Source organism: Plectrocnemia conspersa, unplaced genomic scaffold, assembly GCF_051122295.1.
Source record: "Plectrocnemia conspersa isolate PC_06_02 unplaced genomic scaffold, ASM5112229v1 ptg000001l, whole genome shotgun sequence".
Lineage (NCBI taxonomy): Eukaryota > Metazoa > Arthropoda > Insecta > Trichoptera > Polycentropodidae > Plectrocnemia > Plectrocnemia conspersa.
This window is the reverse complement of record NW_028277165.1, coordinates 2,455,395-2,477,749: the sequence shown is the minus strand read 5'-3', so window position 1 is coordinate 2,477,749 and position 22,355 is coordinate 2,455,395. Positions and strand designations below refer to the sequence as shown.

At 32.0% G+C, this 22,355-nt stretch overlaps 3 protein-coding genes across 8 annotated transcripts; 1 reads left to right on the top strand and 2 right to left on the bottom strand.

Annotated features, from left to right (window-relative positions):
- Positions 1–2,871: 2,871 nt before the first annotated feature.
- Positions 2,872–4,972, bottom strand: ArgRS (arginine--tRNA ligase-like protein). The gene has a single exon (XM_088202477.1). It carries the CDS (start codon positions 4,926–4,928, stop codon positions 2,967–2,969), a length of 1,962 nt encoding a protein of 653 aa, XP_088058603.1. The 5' UTR covers positions 4,929–4,972; the 3' UTR covers positions 2,872–2,966.
- A 929-nt stretch (positions 4,973–5,901) lies between these two features.
- On the top strand, positions 5,902–10,892 carry LOC148238422 (katanin-interacting protein-like). 3 transcript variants are annotated; one of them, XM_088202410.1, is made up of 13 exons: positions 5,902–6,134; positions 6,210–6,287; positions 6,351–6,466; positions 6,525–6,734; positions 6,788–7,125; positions 7,190–7,372; positions 7,642–7,779; positions 7,875–8,343; positions 8,502–8,852; positions 8,916–9,063; positions 9,130–9,223; positions 9,289–9,398; positions 10,717–10,892. In XM_088202410.1, the coding sequence occupies exons 1-13, from the start codon at positions 6,043–6,045 to the stop codon at positions 10,844–10,846; spliced, it is 2,457 nt and encodes an 818-aa protein (XP_088058536.1). In that variant the 5' UTR covers positions 5,902–6,042; the 3' UTR covers positions 10,847–10,892. The 3 variants fall into 3 exon arrangements, with proteins under 3 accessions (XP_088058536.1, XP_088058544.1, XP_088058552.1); XM_088202418.1 differs by lacking the exons at positions 5,902–6,134; positions 6,210–6,287 and having other exon boundaries at positions 6,443–6,508; positions 6,589–6,734; XM_088202426.1 differs by lacking the exons at positions 5,902–6,134; positions 6,210–6,287 and having other exon boundaries at positions 6,459–6,508; positions 6,600–6,734.
- A 275-nt stretch (positions 10,893–11,167) lies between these two features.
- Positions 11,168–19,548, bottom strand: PolrMT (mitochondrial RNA polymerase). 4 transcript variants are annotated; one of them, XR_015811996.1, is made up of 24 exons: positions 19,366–19,548; positions 19,120–19,236; positions 18,566–19,052; positions 18,401–18,499; positions 18,179–18,335; positions 18,002–18,109; positions 17,236–17,400; positions 16,821–17,168; positions 16,609–16,749; positions 16,421–16,539; positions 16,190–16,358; positions 14,943–15,064; positions 14,662–14,877; positions 14,443–14,592; positions 14,252–14,381; positions 14,130–14,183; positions 13,842–14,051; positions 13,478–13,784; positions 13,249–13,408; positions 12,768–12,897; positions 12,564–12,701; positions 12,311–12,482; positions 11,550–11,641; positions 11,168–11,484 (listed from the first exon to the last, which is right to left on the bottom strand). XR_015811996.1 is itself a non-coding variant. In XM_088202323.1 (23 exons), exons 1-23 carry the CDS (start codon positions 19,514–19,516, stop codon positions 11,355–11,357), a joined length of 4,086 nt encoding a protein of 1,361 aa, XP_088058449.1. In that variant the 5' UTR covers positions 19,517–19,548; the 3' UTR covers positions 11,168–11,354. The 4 variants fall into 4 exon arrangements, 2 of the variants coding, with proteins under 2 accessions (XP_088058449.1, XP_088058459.1); XR_015811995.1 differs by having other exon boundaries at positions 14,130–14,381; XM_088202323.1 differs by lacking the exon at positions 14,130–14,183 and having other exon boundaries at positions 14,184–14,381.
- Positions 19,549–22,355: the final 2,807 nt, after the last annotated feature.

Genomic DNA, 22,355 nt, shown 5'->3' with positions numbered 1-22,355 from the left:
TGCGAGTAAAAAAAGTTAGTTTCTATCCACCCCGTGGATTACCATATGCGAACATGATGGGTAGGTGGTATCTATAGATGCCATCAAGAAAATCGCCAGTATGCATTGTGATCCTGAAGGTGCCACGAAACTTCGAGCCTTGTATTATGGTTATTTTATATAATTTAAGGTTGAAAACACTTTATTTTATTAACACTAGATTTACAGGAATAAACCCGTCAATTTTTAATGACGTGTGTCATTAAAAATAGGTATATAATTACCAGATTTTCAAAATTAAGAAATTTCTATTTCTATACAAAATTAAAAAATAAAAATTCGTAAAAATAATAGAAAAAATATTATACGATACAAATCAAATCAGAAACGTGTCAATTTGCCGGATTCCATACAAATAGCGTTAAACTAAATTTTTTTTTTTTAAATATGGCATATATCAGGGCCCATCACAAGTGTGATATGACATGCAAAAATTCAAATTGTGGTCAAAGTATTAAGTACTAATAATTCAGTCCAGATTGAGACTTAATTTTTTTTTAATGTATCATAGAATTTTTATTGTCTGATGATGCAAGTCAAACTAAAACTTTCAAAATAATCTTGTTTTAATCAAAAAAATCCATTGCAGTTCAGGTATATGACTTCCGCACATGAACATGATTCCTACCTCTCATATCTGATTATTTAACGCAAATATTTAGTAATTCATTATTATGTACTATATTCATAAAACATTTCTACGGATCAAATTATTCATATAAAAAGATGCTTCATTATTATGGTTTTTATATACATATATATTCAGATATTTTTAAATGAAAGAGTAAAACTCGTTTGTACACACTATTTCTAGTACTCCTAATATTAATTATTGATTAATATTAAAAGTACTCATTACTCCCCTTATTGATTTTTTATATACAATAATTTGCTCGTTTATATTATTATTGTATATTCGTGCCCCAATGGGTGAAAAATTATCATATTGTGAAATTTATTATTTTTATATGAATTTTTTATAATAGGTGCTTTTTTAAATCAATTTTAAAAATACTATTAAATTTATATAAATATTATATACTCGATATGTGATTCATAGATAAGCGTGTTTAGTGTAATCTTATATTAGAAAAACTCAATTGTAACTCTAAAAATTGTAGATATTAAAACTATAACATAGTAATAATAAAATTCAATCAATGTATTAAATGTTAGTGTTGTTAAATCACTGTGTTTTCTCTGAAGAATCTCTATATGTATATGAATGTTTTTATACGTAACTAGTGATGTCATACCAACTCGGAAATAAACGGTCCTAAAATCCTTATCAAGAACTTCCTCTAAAAACCTGTCGAGAAGCCTCTTTTTTTCAGGACCTAACTATTGATATAGATTAACGGATCTTCATTGGATGACACCACTATATATATAAATATTACGTACTAAAAACATACATCTCTCTGTGCCATTGATACGGTATTATTATTGTTATAGACTCTTAGATTATATCCGTATCATAGAACAGTAGATTTGCACTGCAGTGTTACATATCACCAAATTTATAAAAGCGCAAGGTTAAACAATATGTGACACTGTACTTTAAACGACTATTTAAAAATATTTAGTATTTGTGAAAATATAGTTTTTATAGAAGCGTATACTCCCTTTTTAAACGTGTATTTATTTTATAAACCTTTTTATATTACGTATTGTATACAAATACCCTTTGAATGTTTGTGATTATATATATATAATGCAACTTTTTGATGTGATCTTAATGAATTTTTTGATCTTGATGTTATATAAAAACTAGATTTAAATTGAATCAAACAATCTAAAACATGACACTTCACATGACTTCGAATCTTGTTTTTTTAAAGTCTTATGAAATGCTTTATCGATGTCTAGCATTAAGTTTATAGTATTTGAATCGACTTTGTTCGTTTAGGTTGTAATTTATGGGTTGTTTAATTTTGATGTATCGAATGCACTAGTTACCGATTAATTTATTATTTTAATTTAAGAATCTTTTCTGGTTGTATTCGCTTTAATCGATTTAGACTGTACGGCAAGATTTTTGCTACAAAGATTTAATAGCTTGATTAGGATGATAAAATGAATCCAATTTGTATATAAAGATAGACTTTTATCAACTATTTTATTTTTCACATTTTTTGCGTTATAAAGATTATTTTTAAGTTAATAATTTTGTACAACTGTATTTTTGACAATACTAAAACTAATTTCTTTTTTCATTACATATCACTATTTTGATATAAATATTTTATATTCATTTACTGATCATTACATTTTAAAACTGATTATTTAATATTTATTTTATTACATTTTTGTTATAGTCGTTTTTATCACTTAGATCATAATTTTGGTCAAACACTACAAAAAAATAGTTAAAGCAATAATTTTTATACAGTAAATTTCCCATTTTTTAAAAACAAATTAAATTTAAATTTAATTTTTCCATGGATACAATTTTCATCATGTCAATGTAGATAAAAATGATATTTTCGCTGAAAATTTTCAAAAATGAATTGAGTTATCTTATCTTTGTGGCAAAATTATTGTACAGTGTTGTAAACACATAACCAAATGTTAGCAAAAGTACAATTTGTAGTAATTATTTTGTAAGCGTTGTATTAAATTATGTAATTGTGACAACACCTGATTCAATATTGTAGTTGAACCGATTGAATTCGCTTCGTCTATGTAAACAATTGTACTTTTAAATGTATTCTGCAATTATAATAGATGAAAATTATGTAGCTCTAGATTATTTTTGAATCGTTCTGGTTAACGATAATCTGTCTTGAAGACATTTGATGTTTTAAAAGCTCTTGAAAATAAAAAATCATGTTTTATCAATATTTTATTTTAATTACAATATAAAAATCATGTATCAAATATACACCCTAGTTTTAATAAATTATATAGATGGGGAATCGTCTATTTTACATCTTAGACACTGGAGTCAACCCTAAAATTTTGAAGCATTGCTCTATTATCAGGGCTGTGGCTTCGCACAGCAAAATCCTCTCCATGTTGATCTTCAAGATCGTTCCGCTCGAATCTTTCTCGATGCAATAGCAAGCGTCGTAAAATTCAGTGAAGCTCGTACTGATTTCGTATAAGTATTCGCAAAGTGTGTGCAAGCAAAGATCCTTAGCAATCCTGAGCAAAACTTCCGGGAATCTTATCAACACTTTACCCAACTTCCATTCTTTATCGTGCTCCATCGACGGCTGCAGTTCTTCAATAGCCTTCTTGATGACTTGGTCGGATAATTGTGCGTTCCTAGCGATAGATCTGATGCGAGTGTTCGCGTATAACAAATAAACAGCCGTGTTACCTTTATCTTCCAACATTTTATCGAACGAAAACACGTATTCGTTAGTCCTGTTATGAGACAAATCTGCGTATTTGATGCAGCCATACGCCACGGCTTCTTGGGCGATCCTCAATTCTTCGGGCGTCAACACCTTATCTCGCTCTTTCTCAATCAACTTATCCAAAGCTCGCTTCAAACCTTCGTCCAACAACTCGATCAATCGTACAGTGTCTCCGGATCGCGTTTTGAACTTTTTACGATCTTCACCCAAGACTACGCCGAATCCGACATGCTCCATCGACTGATCTTTTAAATAACCGGCTCGTTTAGCGCAAGACTGGATACATTGAAAATGAGTGGCTTGACCCATATCCGTCACATACACTAGCCTACTAGCCTTTTCTTCGTCGATTCGTTGCTTTATACAAGCCATATCTGAAGTATCGTACGTAAAACCACCATCAGACTTAACAATAGTCAACGGAATCGTTTCTTTCCCCCACATAATTAAACGACCCTCATCTTCTTCCAAAAGATTCTTATCTTTCAACTCGCTCACAACTTTTTCCATCCGGCTCTGATAAAACGACTCTCCCCTCTCGATGAGCTTTATATCCAGTCTATCATAAACTCTCTGGAACTCATTTCGAGACACGTCACAAATTAAATTCCACGCTTTTGTATAATCCGGATCGAACGCCTGCAGTTTAACGACGCAAGAGTAAGCCCGTTTCTTAAATTCGGCGTCTTCATCAAACCTTTTTTTAGACTCTTTATAAAAAGCTTGTAAATCAGATATCGGAGGCGAATGTATCAAATAATCCGGGAACTGATCTTGCAGATGCGCTATGAGCATACCGAATTGTGTGCCCCAATCTCCGACGTGATTAATACGCAGCACATCGTGTCCTAAGAACTCCAACAGTCTACAAATACTATCGCCTATGATCGTTGACCGTAAATGACCGACGTGCATCTCTTTAGCGATATTCGGCGAAGAAAAATCTACGACTACCCTATCTTTCTTACTCACGAATGGAGGTTTAATACCGGACCTTAACATATCGGCCAACATCTGTTTAGCGCATGTCCTATTCAAAAATATATTGATGAAACCGGCTCCGGCCACTTCCAATTTCTCTATTACGGGCGAAGCGGATACTTTACTAATGATGGATGATGCAATTTCGCGAGGGTTCGACTTAATATTTTTGGCTTTCAAAAGCTGAGATATGGGCAATGCGGAGTTGCATTGGTAGTCGCAGAATTTGCTGGAGAGGGCTATGACTATAGGCGGGTCTTCGATGTCGGGGTAAGCTTGTCGAATCGCTTTGGTAAATGTGATGTGAATCTGCTCTATGATCGTCGAGGCTGAAGGCGTTTCAGCTTCGCAAGCAGCCTTCAAGACGGCAAGGCGATGCTTCAGCTTGATGTTCTCCTCCAGCAGTTTGTTCAGGGTTTGATTGTTTAAGAATTCGTCACAATCTTCGTTCTGAATCATCAGCAACTCGGCAGAGATGCGCTCCGCCTCGGCTTCCACCTTCTCCGTCTCCGCCAGGATACTTTCGTACGTGTCGTCAGCCATAATCGAGCGGCGTGTACGATTAATGGAGGTTAGGTTCCACGAATGACATTTGTACAAATATTTATTTGGCCATCGCACGAATAATTTTAATCATCAATATTTAAACTTTTTAAAAATTTAGTTGTACAAATTAATAATATTTTTTTGCCAAAAATATAATAAAATCTAACGAAAAAGTTTTATTTATTAAAATAACCACAATCACATTATATGACTTTATCTTAGCTGTTTATAATTAAGCTTATCATATTTATGTATCGGTGAAAAAATCTCCAGTTTATTTCCTGAAAAAACGGTTTTGGGTGAGAATAAACAGTTTGTCAGAGAATTTCGCAAAGAGAGATGGATGAGTATATCCCCTTTTCTCTTGCACGGTTCGCTTGTACGTGTGCAAGCGAGATACACAAGTGCGCGTGACAGAGCGAGAGAGCTAAACAAGGTACCTCACGCTCTGACTCGCTCTGACGCACTATTGATATGTCAATAGTGCATCGGTACTTGCCTCACTATCGTCGGAAGATTTACGTCGAAACGCAGAATATTCCTGTGTTTCTCAATTATTTTCTAACTTAACAAGTATATTTAATATTTTTACTTCATTGAATGATTTTAATATAAACTAACTTTTGTTTAAATATTATTAATAGCGATGGCCAAAAAATATAATGTTTCCGATAAATCAGATCTCGAATTTAAAGATGTAGAATTTTTCTCGGATAACAAAGACCTGATTGAAATGTTACGTGATTACGAAGAAATTATCGTGACTTCGTCGTTTACGTCTGTTTTTTTTTTTGTGTAACCCAAAATGCGACTCTCTGATACATTTATAATGAACGAACCACTCTTTTTAATAGTTAAAATTAACCACCATCAATTAAGATGTCTAAATATAATAATTCGTAAAGCAATGTCTATTATTAAAACATTTCGTCATAGTTGTTGGCCTCCTTCTGCTAATAAACACATCTCCATAGAAACGAAACCCAAACAATAGCTATAACGCATTTTGTATATAAAACTAATCCATGTGTTCAAGTGTTGATACAAAAATAAGATCTTTAAATTATTTTACTAGTGTTAAATTAACAATTAGTGCTTATGTGTTATAAGAATGTCTTCAAATAGTAAAAATAAAAATGTCGAACGCCAGCAAAGTTTAGAAAATAAATCTTATGTTCCATCTTGGGCAAAAGACACTACAAAGTATGTATATTTTAAGAAAATACATAAATATATGTATAATGAATAACATACATATTTTTATATTATTTATAATAGCAACGATGATAGCAGTGGTTTTGTATCACCTACAAACGAAGGAAGATCTCATTCTGTAGATAGTGGTGTAAATGATGGGTTAGAATTATTAATATAAATATTTAAAAAGGTATTTTTAATAATATTATTCATATTTTACAGAGAATTATTATGGCCTGATCATCGAAAAGACTTTGCAACGTCTTCGCAATCCTTTCGACAAAGAAAAAACATAATAGCTTTATCTGCTGATCAAACAAAGAGAAAACCAATTGGAGGTACAGTGACTGCAGTTTAACTTGCATAAAAGTATATTAAAGGTATTTAATTTTATAGAAACTTCTGCAAATTCACGTGTCAGAAGAAAATCTGCATTTTCTTGCTCTGACTTCTTACTAAGTAATTCAACAGAAAACCATCATGACGATTTGGTGAATGATCTATTCAAAGATGCCTTAGCTTTGCCAGATTCACCGACAAAATCAAAATTTACATATCATAATTCTCCGTTGTCTTCTGACGATAATGACGTGTTCATATCTAAGTGTAGGTTGAATGATATAGTTAGTACTAAATAAATTATATTAATATCTTTAAAGTATTTCCAGTGAGGATTAAGAATTCAACTGTAGAAGATAAAGCGATTCAATCTATAAAAAAAGAATCATACAATAAGAAAGAGGGTCAATTTCAGCATAATTTAAGTAAAACTAAAAAGAGATCATCATTTAGATCTACGAAACAAAAGTTTGGAGACAAACAACGTAATCAAAGAATAAGAGAAAACTCTACTGTCACTGAATTTGTTATACCAGAATTACCTATCGGTAGATTACTAGAGTTGAAGATTTATAATAATTGGGGTGACAAACAATTTGTCGGTTTGAATGGAATTGAGTTCTTCAACGATTCCGGCAATTACATTGATATTGAGACAGTATGTATATAATACTCCATTTATTTTATATACGTTCATTTATAAATAATTTTATTAATCATAGTTATGGAAAGAATCATGTGAAGAAGAACTGCCAGAAATTGGACAATTGTCAAATTTATTGGATGGATATTTCAGAACAAGAGATGAGGAACATTTGTGGATAACTTCAGCATCACGAAAAATTCCATACTGTATAAGTTTTCTATTTGGACAGAATGAAAAAATAGCTCTTATAAGAATATGGGTATGTTAATAATACATGTATTTGTGGGATACTATAAAAACTTTATATTTTTTAAGCTTTTTTTCCTTTTAATAAAACTATAAAAACGAAAATAAGTTTAAAAAATAATGAAATTTGCATTAAAAGTTTTTGCAAAATAATCAACAAATAAATTCAATATGTACTATGTACAAAATCATAGACAAAAATAAAACTGATTTTTAAGAACTATGCCAAAATAAAATAGTTATGATTAATAGTTGTGCAAATTAATAATATTTTTTTTATAGAACTATAACAAATCAAGAATACACACATCCCGTGGTGTTAGAGTAATACAACTGCTTCTAGACGAGAACCAAATATTTTATGGTGAAATAGCATGCGCTAGTGGAGAATTGAGAGGTCCACCGACATCATTTGGAGATGTAAAATTAATTCCATAATATTAATTAATTGAATTAATTAATTCCATATAATATATTGTATGCAATTATTTATAAAATTAAATTGGATTTTTCAGACGATTTTGTTCACCACAAACGAACAAATATTAGAAAACGTCTTCAAGAACGATAAATCGTTCACGTCCATCATATCAGAGTCGAATGAAACCAGTGACGTTGCCGAAAGACCAACAACGGCTAATAACAGCGAAGTGACTCAATTGATGGAGAATCTTTCGATGAATCAAAGAAATGAAAGATATGAATGTAATAGTATAGAGATTGAGTGTTTATCAAATTGGGGACATCCAAATCTAATAGGAATTACGGGGATTGAGATATTCGATCGGGACGATAGTCTAGTTGAAGTTGAAAAGGCGATGGTGATTCTGAAGCTGTCTAACGATGAGAAGATATATGAAAGTTGCGATGTGCTATTTGACAGTATTAATATAACAACTGATGTGGATTTTATGTGGTTTTCTAAATTTTCTGTGGACGTTCAAGTAAGCTTGCAGATGCTTTTCAAACAGTGTGATATTGCAGGTAATGATCTATAAGGAATGTTTACAAAGATGTACTGTTCTTGTTTTGAAAAGAGCACATTTAAAACATAAAAACAGCAAATAAACTTAGTAAACATTCTTTGTTTATTATAAATCATTCTTTATTTTAAATACTTGATATTTATATTATTTTTACAGGCATTAGAATTTGGAATTACAATAATAGTTTGGAGCAGACTTATGCTGGAGTACAGTGTATAAAAATTAAGCTTGACGATGTTCCTTATGAGACAGTCATACTGCGTAGAGCTCCAGGTAATCTGAACTACGATTATGTTCAAGAGATTATTTTTTCTTCATTATGTAAAGAAAGCGATAGTAATCAGAGTATGCCAAAATCACAAAATGATCATGACGAAGAACTATTGCCAAGGGGCTTTGTTTACGAGTTCACCATATTTTCGACGTGGGGAGATCCTTATTACGTGGGATTGAATGGAATTGAATTGTCGGATGAAGACGGCTTACGAGTGCACGTCACAGAATCAAGTCAGTAAAACATATATTTTATTAATTAATTATTATGAAATATTTAAAATCATCTCTCTCAAGATGTTTGCGCTCATCCGACAAGCATCAACGTCCTCGAAGGAGTGTCGGGTGATACGCGTACGCCTTGTAAACTATGCGATGGACACAATATGAGCAAAGATGGTCGACATTCATGGTTAGCTCCAATTCTGCCAAACACTACAAACAGGTATTAATTTTATATTACATGAAATATGACTATTGCTTTATTGATAATATTAATAATTTTGATTAGGGTATATTTAGTATTTGATACTCCGACTTGTGTGTCTGCAATTCGGATTTGGAACTACGGAAAGACACCTCGTAGAGGTGTCAAGGAATTCGGGGTAATTATGTTGTTTCATTATATTTTTATTTACTTGTGTTAATGAGTATGAATTACGTTTCATAGATTCTGGTGGACGATCTGTTAATATATAATGGAACTCTCACATGCGCCAATAAGTCAGGACCTGTAGTTCCAACAGTGATCACGTTCCATGATACGATAGATACTATAAGGTAAAAAAACATTTTTTTCCACAAAAAAAAGTCAATTGATATGTGAAATTACAGTTTTATTATTGGTGTTCCAAAATAAAATCTCGTATTTTAATTTTTCTTCAACATTGATTTAAAAATATTTTTTATAATTTAATATTATATTCATATTGAAATCACTTGAATTGGAGTTTTTAAATAAGGTTATTTTAACTTCTCCCCTTCAGGAGAAGTTGGCGTTTTTCTAGTTTACCTGTGACCTTGGCTCTCTTAAAAAGGCCGTTTTAACGTGGCTTCGAAGGACCAGTGAATAATTAACGTTTATCTTTAAAAATATATACTTACAAAATGTCTGTCTGATGGTTTATATAAATCAGGAATGATGTTTAGGGAGGGTTGGAGCATTTGTCCCCCTCTTGAATTTGACCAGAAAAATGCATGTCATTTAATGAAATATTATGAATTTAAATGAAAAAGAAATATTAAAAAAAACGAGCATTGGCTGGCCAACTTTTGCCCCCCCCCCCTCTCTAGAAAAAACGGAAATGACGCCCCTGATTTTAAACCAGAAATTCTCTATACTATTCCTTAAAGAAAATCTGAAAAAAACAATTTCGATTCTAGTAGTTCACCAGTAAATGTATTATTAGTGAGAATATAATTAAACTGATAGGCGCTAGTGAAATTATACGCCGCTCTTAAATGTCTATGAAATTCAATTTCAGTTTTTTTTTAATCCTATTATTTTATAATCCTATTTTATATTAACCCTTTGGTTACCGAGTTGATTTATACACATTTGTTAATTTGTTATTAATACACCTGGGAGTGAGTTTATTTTATTAATTTTTCCATAATCATTTTCGTTGTTTTTTTGTATTAGCATGTTTTAATAATTTATTTTAACAGTTTTCTATAATTAAATTTCGTTTATTTATTTTACATATTATTCGGTTTTTATGGATTTTTTATATCAACACAGTTTTTAACAATTTTATAAAATATTTTTTTGTTACGTTAATGAATTGGTATTTTTTTGTTACGTTAATGAATTGGTATTTATATGGTATTTTTTATAGAAATTATTTAGATTAATTCAAATTTAAAAAATGTTATATAATTTTAATGAGTTTTTATTCAGTTGTGTTAATATATAACTATTTGGAGTACCTCAAAACAGTAAAAGATCGATCACCATACATGTACGGCGATACCGTTCAGTGTTAAATAAATATTTATTTAATTTTTTATATAAATATAAAAATAAAACCAATATTATCTAATATATATTTTCAGATACATGTATGTAAATGTTTGATTTTTTATTTGTTATTTTCAGCTCATCAGTAGATAGACCTCTAGAACGTGTAACAACTGGTGGCTCTAAAGATTTTGTGGATCCTGCTCGTAGACCCAAAACCAGTATACATTCATTACAACAACAGAATCGGAATAGATCGACAAGTTAAATAATTGTTCTAGAGTAAGATGTGTTTAATAAAAACATTGAATTTTTTTAATATTTTATTGAAAAAATCACAATACTGCTTCATTTAATATTAGTATAATACGCAGCTTCGGTTTCGATACTAAACTAATATTAAAATGCTTCATCACACTAGTAAACTTAAATAGTACTTCGATAGCTTATATTTTTTAAATATTATAAAACTGTCATTCTACAAAGAAGACAACAGCAATCGAAGCATAACAAATATTTCCAGAGAAATAATTCATCAGTTTAATGAATCTTAACAATAACCACTACTATGATTATTAAAGCGACTATATTTTTATAGGAGTTCATCCTCAGCTTAAGAAATAAACACATTTGCACGTTCGTTCATTACACCAATCTGCGTAAGAATGTTAAAAATTTATAAAATTACATTGAATGTTATAACCGAAATAAAATAAGGCCTCGTCTTATCTAATCAGTCCAACAACCCTACACTCAGTCATTCGTAAATCTTCTTTCTAACTGAAAAAATAGACGGATTTTAACACGTTTTTTAAATCAAAATCTCCTTTCGACGGCAACTCGGTCAATATTTGGTTCAATTTAGTCTTTGACATGTTTGCTACCGATGATGAATCTGTTATTTCACTGTAAATAAAAATGAAAATATGTTACGTTATTATATTATGTTATAGACAATTTGTTATTATTACCTAGCTGGAAAACTGTATTTCTCCGCCAAAAATTTAGATAAATTTTGTAAAATTGGTTCTGAATGTAGCGATACAAATTGTTCCCTGCATATCTAAAAAGAGATAAATAATTAGTCTTACATTTTATGTGTACTTTCTGCATTACAATTTAGTCAACGATGATAGGAAAATTATATATGATATGATGAATACGACAGAAAATAAAAATAAAACACAAAGATCTATGAACCGGCATACTGTTTCATAATACAAGTTGAAGTTGTTAATCCTTTGCTTGTCGAGTCTAATGTTATTTCACTTATGAAGTAAATATAGCTCATTAAAAGTGTATTTAATTTTTTTTCAATGATGACGTCGGATCTGTTAATTTTTTGTCAAAATAATAAAAGTTGATATAAATGGCTAATTCAATTATATATTTCATTATGTGAATTAGATGTTCATCATCAGGTTAGGTGATCATGAACATCGTGATAATAAGGAATACAATGGAAAATATGGATGGGATTATCTCATTAAGTAAGTCATAATTAACCAGTACTACAGATAAGCAAAAACAAAACAGACAATGGAGTTAATGTCTTCTTACTTTTTAGAAGCATATCTAGCAAACAACTGGAGGAAAGTAAATTATTCAACAGTAAGCATGTTAAGATTTCTTCATATACATCTATCTGCACATACTGATTAAATAGCAGAGGAAAGTTCCTAAAACCTTGTAAAAATTCCATACACTTCCGACGATAATACCAATTACAAACCTTGTTCATTATCTCGACGGTCGAAGGATGTGTCCAAAAGCAGTCGTGTACCGACACAAATGTTACATCGCTGAGTTCACAATGTAGTGAAGTTAACATCATATGAGTGGAATCTAACGAATGGATGAAATTTGGTGGAAAGGCATTCTTTTGCTTTATAGAGCAAGGCTTGCTGTAAAAAATAATCCATCATTAATAATTAATAACGACCAATATATTGTCACAAATATAAAGTAATATATAAAGCATTTACTCTAGATGTTCCATCGGTAAGAAGGAAGTGTGTGTATAATGATCGTTTCCCTTTATATTTTTACTATAGGGCTGAAGAACGGGAAGACCGAGGGGCGTCACCCATTCCACTTTTGCATTGCGCACGCAAGATATCATTCTGCAAATTATAAAATGTTAATTAATAAAATTGTATTTGATAATTGTGTCATATTTAATAATTTACCTTGCACAGTTTGTGAACCAATCTTGGATTTCTTTCGTAGATGTAAACATTTCACGTAGACTCTCGAATGTCTTATTTGCCAAATACCATGAAGCGAACCATACCTGATCCTTCGGGAATCCATCAAGATCTAAAAAATACAGAGATATATTAATATCTCAATTATGGAAACTTAGTTAATTTATTTATTGTAAATTTTCCGTTGTAGCATGACAGGCTTTGATGTGTTACAACAGGATCAACACATCAATACTGACAAGTAGTGAGACACAAAACTGAAATTAGTCTGTATATTAGTAATCCCCATTGATGAATGAAACACTTTAAAAATCCTGTTATTAAATTTAAAATGTTTTTATTGTCCTCAATCTGCTTTAACCTGTGATGTACATTGAGTGTACGTGGCATCTTATTTTGTAAATATTTCTATAAACATGTCAAATAATGCCTAAATTTCACTTATTGATGAGTTAAACGGTACCTTTTAACTGTTTCGCTATTTGAAGTCGAGCGCCAAATTTCGTCACTCCATACACAGTGGTCATAATTGTTTGTTTGATGACTTTTCTATTCACAAACCCTTCTAGAGTTTGAGCAATCTGTACTCCTTCAGCAGCTTCTTTGGCTCTGTTAGCTTCCACCTAATAAATAAAATTGATTTCAGTTACAGCACATAAAAAAAGCAATTCATAAAATTAAAAAATTCATACGAGTGTCACTATTGCGCTGTACACGTCTTGAGGTCGATCGGTGAAGTTTAAATTAACGCTGTAAGCTCCTGCCGAGTCTCCGCCCAGAGCCGCATAATGCTGCAGTCCGTTGCAAGATCCATCTTGATGCACTGGAAGATGGCAAACGTATTCCTCAGGATTCGGCGCTTTTAACGCTTTGGCGATCTCCATGCAACAAGCCAGCGTCTGCCACGGATCTTCAGATTTTGCCCACCACCTCCTGCCTTTCAATGGATTATCGGCCGAGTCCAAAATGTCTTTCATTATCGAATTGGCATACTCCAATCTTTAATAATAAATATATTATTAAAGTCAGTCATAAATTAATACTAAACTAATTTACCTTTCTTTGATGGTGCTTTTCTTCATTGTACCGGTAAGATTGACGCAATGCAATTTCAGCCAGTCTAGACCATTTTTACCGAGCGGACGACCCTGAGCGAAGACTAATAACGCTCGAGACGTATCAGAGCCAAGATGAGAGAGATGTGGAGGACACGGATACACTCGACCTCGAAAATCCATGTTATGTGGCAACCAAAACACTTCATCCCTATAAAAAAAATATTGTATGTAATAACATTTGACAGAACATATTTGAGATAAAAATGTGTTTTTTAAATACTATTACTTGCAAATTTGCTCAGTTGTACTTTAAGACCCTGAAGATAATATCATATTGTACCTGAAATGATTCGCCAAAGAGATCTTATACAAAGAGTCACACCAAAGGGAATGCAGTTCCTGACGTACTCGGGATATATGAGCCCGTTTCTTCATCGCTGTAGCGCGGTCACGCTGAGACATAGCCGAAGATATTGAAGGAAAATTTTGAACGGAGCTTGCAGGTTTTGCAACACTCAAAGAATTAGATCCGCCGGCTCTGTATTTAATCAGAACATATACAATACTGTAAATTGATAATTCAATATATTCTCTCTCACCTGAAAACTTTCAATAGCACATCGAGCACCGATTTATTGACTATCCAAGGTACAGCCCCGAGTTGATTCAAGTTATCAAATACCGGATATAAATTCTGCGACGGTGTTTCTCTCAGACGATCCAACATCGTAATCGCAGACGGTGGAAGTCTAAAATAATTATTCGATACGTAAGTTACAAGCGATGAACACTTTCTAGGTGACTATTTTATTTTTTACCTCACGATGAACGTCTTGTTGAGCAAATATCCTCCTTCCATGATGCCAGTCCACGGAAGCGGAGGACTCATGGACGGCACCAGAACAGACTCCATCCGAAGCGTCTCTGGCATGCTCGCTCTGATCAAACGCGAAAGAATCGGATGCGGTTTGATCTCTTGCCTCTGCATCGTGCCTTTACCGCGAAACACGTTGTAAAGCAACGGTAAATAATTCCTGTAAAACGGTAATAGGTTCATTAAAATAATACGTTAAATGATAATGAAATGCAAAACACGTACGGCTTTTTAGCAGGAATCTTAAATATATTAGTGTCGATTTTTAAATCGTTGATCAGGATATTGTAGAGGAACTTTCCTATTCCGACGCATACACTGTGCGGCCACACGTTTTGCGTGTCATTCTAAAAAGATATTTTTTTAATAATCATATCGTAGCAATACAAAATAATAAGGGTTTTTTTAAAAATTTAGATCATTCCGGCCGTAAAATAAATAAAATCAAATATAAGATAAACTGAAAATAAATAAATATCTCTGTTTCAATAATAAGATAAGAAAATATCCGCTTTTCAGGGAAAAAATAAAGGGTGGCTTTTCGATAGAAGTTTCGGTGGGTTATCCAAGTCTAAGAAGTTTTGGTTCCGAGAACCCCCTTCCTTCTGCCAGTGGAATATTGTAACGGATCGACTGCTGCAGAAAATTTATTCTACAGTTAATTTACATAATTACAGAACTAATCGGCAAAACAAGTAACTGTTTCCACCGCTGCAGATTTGTCAGTGTACCGTGTGTAGATCCAGGGTAGCCAACTTCTTCTCCACAGCAATTTGGTATTGCGTAATTCGACAAGAGAAGACAATTTGAGCTATTATGGTGAATCGGTGAGAGCAATGAAAATGGTGCTATATCACACGGCACATATATATTTTATAAAATGCTTGCACATTTTATTTTATATATTGATCATTTTTATTATATTATATTTTATTATGATAAACTCAAATGAAACATTATTTCAAAACATACACGAGATTATTTCAGAAATTTTATAAGCAGTCATCCATCCAAATACGACCATGCCAAATACTGCTTAGCCGCTAATGTGGAGTTTATATATTTTAATGCACATTACAAATAAAATGTTGCTCAATCTATTCATTTATTTAATGCTCATTTCTTATTATTGTAATGCATAAACAATTAATTTTATCGAACAAAGTATTTATTTAAATCCTAAAATAATTCCCTATTATATAGCACCCGTTTTACGACACCTGCCATATTCATTAATTAAACTTTATTTAATGAAAATCCACTGGTTTCCGACCCTCCGGAACTTACAGGAGGAATTAAACAATTACTTAACCTGTAAAGAAAGGTACAACAGAATAATATTGTACAGTTCTAATTAAAACTTTTTTTATTCATTGAAAAAAATGAGTGGCGTCAGTTTAAATTGAAAATAAGGACGGCGGAATACATAGAATTACAATTCAACGGCTAGAGAATAATAATAATAATATTACCGACGTCATGATGTCACTCTCGTATAGCAATTGTTGCCATTTTCGTCTACAGTTGAGATCTTCCGAGGACAAGCTGACATCTTTATTCAAATACCATTCGCAATACTTCTTATACACCTCTATGATCTTATCCGAAGTGCCATTCGCTTTCATGTTTCTGATCTGATAGCTAATTCATAAAATAAAACATGTACTATCATTATGATAATATAAATAGAATTTTATAAGTACCGTAAATAGACTTTTATGCCCAACTCTCTTTGTAGATACATCATGCTCGGACTGTATGTTTCGCTTCCATCTGCGATTTTGTTTATCTCCATTAGTAACAATTCAACAAAGTCGTTCAGCTGTAGTGATTCATAAAATTGTGATATACATATATATAATCTATTGTAAAAATAGTTTGAATAACACACCTCTAAAGTTATCAAATACGGGTATAGATTGATAGCTCTGTACGACGCCGTAGACTGCGACTTCAAAGATATCAGATTCCTCGTGAAAGATCGGTGGATTATGCTTACCCATTCTTGTTTAAGATCATTTAGCAACTTACGCTATTCAACATAAATTTATTAATTATTAATTTTAGAATATTTTATTGAATAAACTTGTTTTAAAGACTCACATAGTGTAGGACTAATTTACTAGGCGTATTCTTTGCTTCTATATTTTTAATTTCAATCGAACCGCAAGTCTCGTTTTCAAGCTGTTTTTCTATTTTTATGTCTAAGGCTTTCATGTCGATGACTTCTTTCGCCGGCGACATTAGCCTATCGGAGTCGTTGTATACGCCAATTTTTTTACCGATCGAATCGAGATTCAAGTTTTTCAGCAAATTGCAATTATAGTCCATGTCGGGCTTTGGAAAATTCGGTTCGAAATTTGGTTCGATTCTTCTGATTGCATCGAACACGGTAGATTTCTGATCTCTCACAAACTTACACTTGACGAGCAAATCGTTCAACGTATAATTCTGAAATTACAATAATATTTTGAAATAAATATTATAGGGAAAAAATAATTTTATTCAATTAGTATACCTTTGACAAAAGGGCTTTCTTGTAATCGTTCAATATACTATTCTTATGTGATAAATTTTCACATCGTTCTATGCATTCAAATACAATTGCATAAGTTTGGATGTTTAATGGTATGCCGTCTTCTTTCAAAACACTCAATAAATTCTGAACACCTTTATAATTGCCCTAATAAAGTTAGATAAAAATATAGAACAGATATTTTCATATTATGGAAATTATACATAAATTTTGTTTATATTGAATTAATTTTAACAATTATATACATATGTACTATATGTATTTTAAATTATAAAAATGTTTTCCTTATAATATTTCGCAAAATTATTATTATAGTGATTGTTTAACTCTAGTTGCTGAAATTCGATATTTAGGCTTTTGCTATCTGTTGCGTGTAGGGATATGCATGCTGGTTAGTTCTTAGGTCTGAATCGTTAGTTCGTGGTCCGATTGCTTCGTAACGATGATCGGAGCCGACTGCTGTCAAATCGGGGACATTCCCGACGGCGAACGCATACAATAGGCGAAACACTATTATATATCAAAGAGTATATTACTTATCACAATACTGATATTTGTTTAGTCTAGTTAATATAGATTGTATCGTGATAAATTGACCACTCACAAGTCACGAGTCAGTCGCTTCATTAACCTTTTATTGCCAGACAGACGGTAATAATTTTTAGAGCAAGCAGAGAATACATATGCAAAAAATAAATCAGCACAAAATCGATTAAGACTCATTTTTAAGCCAATATTTTTAACTTACTTTAGCAGCATGGCCAGATAAAATTGTATGATAAAGACTAATGTCGATAGCTGACATTTGTTGCTTCTTTTTACTCTTATTTCTATAATGCATCAATATTTTATATGCCTAAAACAAAAAAAAAATTTTAATACATGAATGCTAAATTAATCAATGCGAGTTCCAATGATTATATACCTTATCTATTAAGCCGACGTAAATGCATACTTCTAAATGAGACTGTAAAAATTTGTTAAGAGAAGCAGCTTTGGACTTTTCCAAGGCAATTTCTAGTTGGAGATGATCGGAATTCTTATCAAGTTTTTTCTTTTTAGCTTTTTTCTTTTCCGTTGCTCTAAAATTCAAGTAAATAATGTTAGGTGATTGAACAAAAAGAAGCATCATCTATGTACTATATACTTTTCTTTTCCTTCCTCCTTCGCTGGCTCCGAAAAGCTTATCAAGTCATCTTCATATTCAGGATTTCCAGCAACCGGTTTGAAGCCAATTTCGGAAAGCCTACAACAAAATATTTAGCACAATAATATAGCAAAATATTCTTACTGTATATATGCATGAACTCACTCATTTGATCTTAAAGCTCGTGAAGGAAAATCATTCTCAAATTCTTCATCCACGTCGTAAAACTCATTTAAATTACATAAACTTGTCACGTTTTCTAGATTATGGTTTTTGACACTAACGACGCTCTCTTTGATTTCAGATTCTCGTCTGAATTTATCGTAAGAATCTTTTATTATTTGCAGTCTATGTTTATCGTTTAGAATTTCGTTTAAGTTTGCGATACTTTTAGGGAAAAACAATACAGAATCGAAGCTCGTTTTAACTTTTGCCGTATATTTTTCCATAATTTTATTTTCAAAATTTTTCAAAAGGTCCAAGTCGAGCTCCGCTGAGTCGGCATTCGTCGGTTTCTTAACTTTCTTCATCGGTTTGGTCAACTTGTGCAGTTGACCCAACGTCACTTCTGGATTAGAAGCCAACTTCGACATGTGTACAGCTTTAAATTTAGATACCCTAGCCTTCGTTTCATTCATCTCCTTTTCATTAACTAAAAAACAAAACAAAAAATAACATTTATAACCTAAAAACACATGAAATCTAACGGCATAACTCACCTTCTAATAATTCTACATATTTCCTAGGACTCCTAAGTTTTGATTTTTTAATTAACGTTTTAGGTGTCGGAATTGCTCTGGTACTTTGATGTCTAACATGTTCAATCAATTCTGGAACTGAAATGTTACGCAACGTTCAAAAGCTATAACACATATTAAAAACGAATCGCTCACATTAAAACTAGGTGGCACACAGTTCGATTCGCATGTATCGGCTTATCTATAATAAAGTATAACAATCCTCACCTCTTTTTAAGTGATTATTTAGTGTATTTTTACAATATGAGCAAAAATATGTCGTGAGCCTAGTGCGTTTAGGAAGTAAATTGATTTGGACATTCGCTGCATGTTGCACATTTGTGTTAAATAAATTCTTTCCGTGAATTAGTCGAAACATTGCGAACCCCTCGACACATGTGAGTTGTTTTCATTCGTAAAAGACATTTTTGGCCGTAACAACATTTTTCTTGTTCATCGTAAGTTTTATATTTTTTATTTGTTTTGTAAAAAAAATAGTACATCAACATATAAAAATAATTTATTAAATAAAATCATCAACTTTTTTTAATAAAAAATAATTTGACTGTCGAGAGACTGAAATATTTTTAATCGAGCGTAGAACGAGACCACACTATGCCATTTTGTCATTGTTTATACACGCACACAAACACATTTCCTACTCAGACCCGACGACGTCACGCACGCGCGGCTTCTCAAACGTTTGCAATAAAACACAATATTTTTTTACATTTTTTCTTTACAAATAATAATACTAAAAAAAACTAAATTACTTATAGTAAAACATACATCTATAAACATATAACATACGGAAGGGTGACGGGTGGCAATTATACACAGATTGAGCCGCTGCAGTAGTGTTTTTATTGACGATTAAAGTTGTTTACATTTGAACGGGGCACGAGCCCGCAACGCGCGCCCAAACAGGTCGAGGGCTGCCATCCGAGAGAGTAACCGTCACGCCAGTGTTACCCAAGTGCCGCTAAGTTTTGGCCATAGCAAATCTAGGCTCCCACAATACAAAAATAATTAAGAAGCGCAGGAATATTCTGCGCTTTGACGTATCTCTCCCGACGACAAACAAACAAATACTGATGCACGATTGAAACGCCGTCTGATGCGTACGTCAAAGCGTGAGGCACCTTGCCCTAGCTTTCTCGCACAGCACTCCTGCATCTCGCTCGCACACGTACAAGCGAACCCATACGAGAAAAAAGGGGATATACTCACCCATTTCTCTCTTGAAAATTCTCTGACAAAGCGGTATAGCATAGACACGTAAAAGTTAAAGCCAAAATAAATTAATATTAAAATGAAATAAAACAGCCCTTTTTATAATTTATACGGCACAATCTTCAAAATAATCTAAAGTTATATTATGAAAAAAATAGGAAATTGTATTTTATTATAAATTAGAATATTACTCTTGACAATATTAAATACTTTTTTTTAGTGAGATTTTTTTTAAATAAATTGTTTTGTTTACATACAGCTAGTTTTATGGCAGTGATTCCCAAAGTGGACGGTACCGCGCCCCAAGGGGCGGTAGCGTCTGGTCTAATTTTAAGATTTATAGGGGGTCGCTGAGCACTTTCTTGTCTAGAAAAGGGGCGGTAAGCTAAATAATATTGCGAATCTTATTTCTATGGCAATCCACGTGACCCAAGATTATAAATTATTTATTTCATCACTATGCGTCATTGCTAACAAATAGTGCATGCGGCAAAAAAAATTACCCATTTCTTTACGAAAACTTGTATTTAATGTATTTGCGATTTGACAAAAATCTTTGAGTGGGATAATCTGGAAGCAATGTGTTCGATGTGTTCGACCAACGTTACCTCGGGAAACTTACAGCGCAAGCAGTAGGGTATATACAACATGGTTTTCAGTGATGTTATTGCAATACTCAAAAATAATCATATTCAGAGTTATCAGTTTGAGCCTTGCGTAGGTTAGTATAGTCGTATTGCAATATAAATAAAATATTGCGATTAGATAGAAATTTCCTTTTGAGTATTCTTAATTCTTAACGATTTTTCATAAATAATAAATTCACATCTTAACAACCTCACAGTAAATTTTCCTTCTTGTCCTCAAACAAAAATATTCAATATGGCCTTTTTATTTTTAGTGTCTGTTTATACGTAAAATATGCATAATTACTTATAATTCCTGATCTAATTATTATTTAATATAAATTATATCGTTTGCTCTTAATGATAATCAGCGCATATATGTACTCAAAGTTTGTCAGCATTATTTTTTCTTGCGGCATACCACAAATAATACTAAAAATCGATCTTAAGGGCGGCAAAAGGATATTCCATAATACTAGTAAATATTATGGCAATTGCGACAGGTGTACCGTAGTAGATATATGTGGCGAAGGCGTTATGTATATAATGTGTGATGAGATGTCGAAGCTGGGCTGCTGTCGAGAAAGAATATAAATGTCATCCGTTGTCACTGATGAACTCATTAAAAACTTTTAGAAAAAAATGTTTTGCTAGCCGGTAAACGATCGATTATAATCTCATATTTATAAACAATTTTAATAAGTGTTTAATGATATGCTTTATGAAATAATTTAAAAACAGCGCAAACTATGTATATTAACAATCAATCCAAATAAAAATCATAATCATCGGCAAATGATATTAACGATAATCTAAGAAAGTACATATATAATCGGATGAGAATTTCATATAAAATTAACTAAAATACATATAAACAAAAATTCTTCGGTTAAAAACTGATGCTTAGATACTAGTAATTGCTTCTTGTAAAACTTATATACACACACAATATTATTCATATAAAAAAACACATTACAAAGTATCTCGAGAGATCCGCGAACAAAACCATCCGAGGTAGTCATCTTTGCCACTATTTCTTAAAAGTAAACAATAAAAATACATTTACTGAAGAGCGATCGGCAAATTCCTGGATATATCTGAACTTTAAGCTTAAATTCATAAATCATATCGAAAGTCCAAAAGGTTTCGATATTAAACAGAAGAAGCGCATTGAATTTTTTTACTATATAAACAGTTAGTTCATTAATAACATTCGCTTGCTCGGTGTGGAGTAACACTAGTAATTAATTTTATTTCAAACTGTGTGTCATTAAAAATAAAAATAATACATAACACTGTTCTAACAGACCATAGTAGATTAATACTGAAAATTTAAGAACATTACCATAATCATCCCGA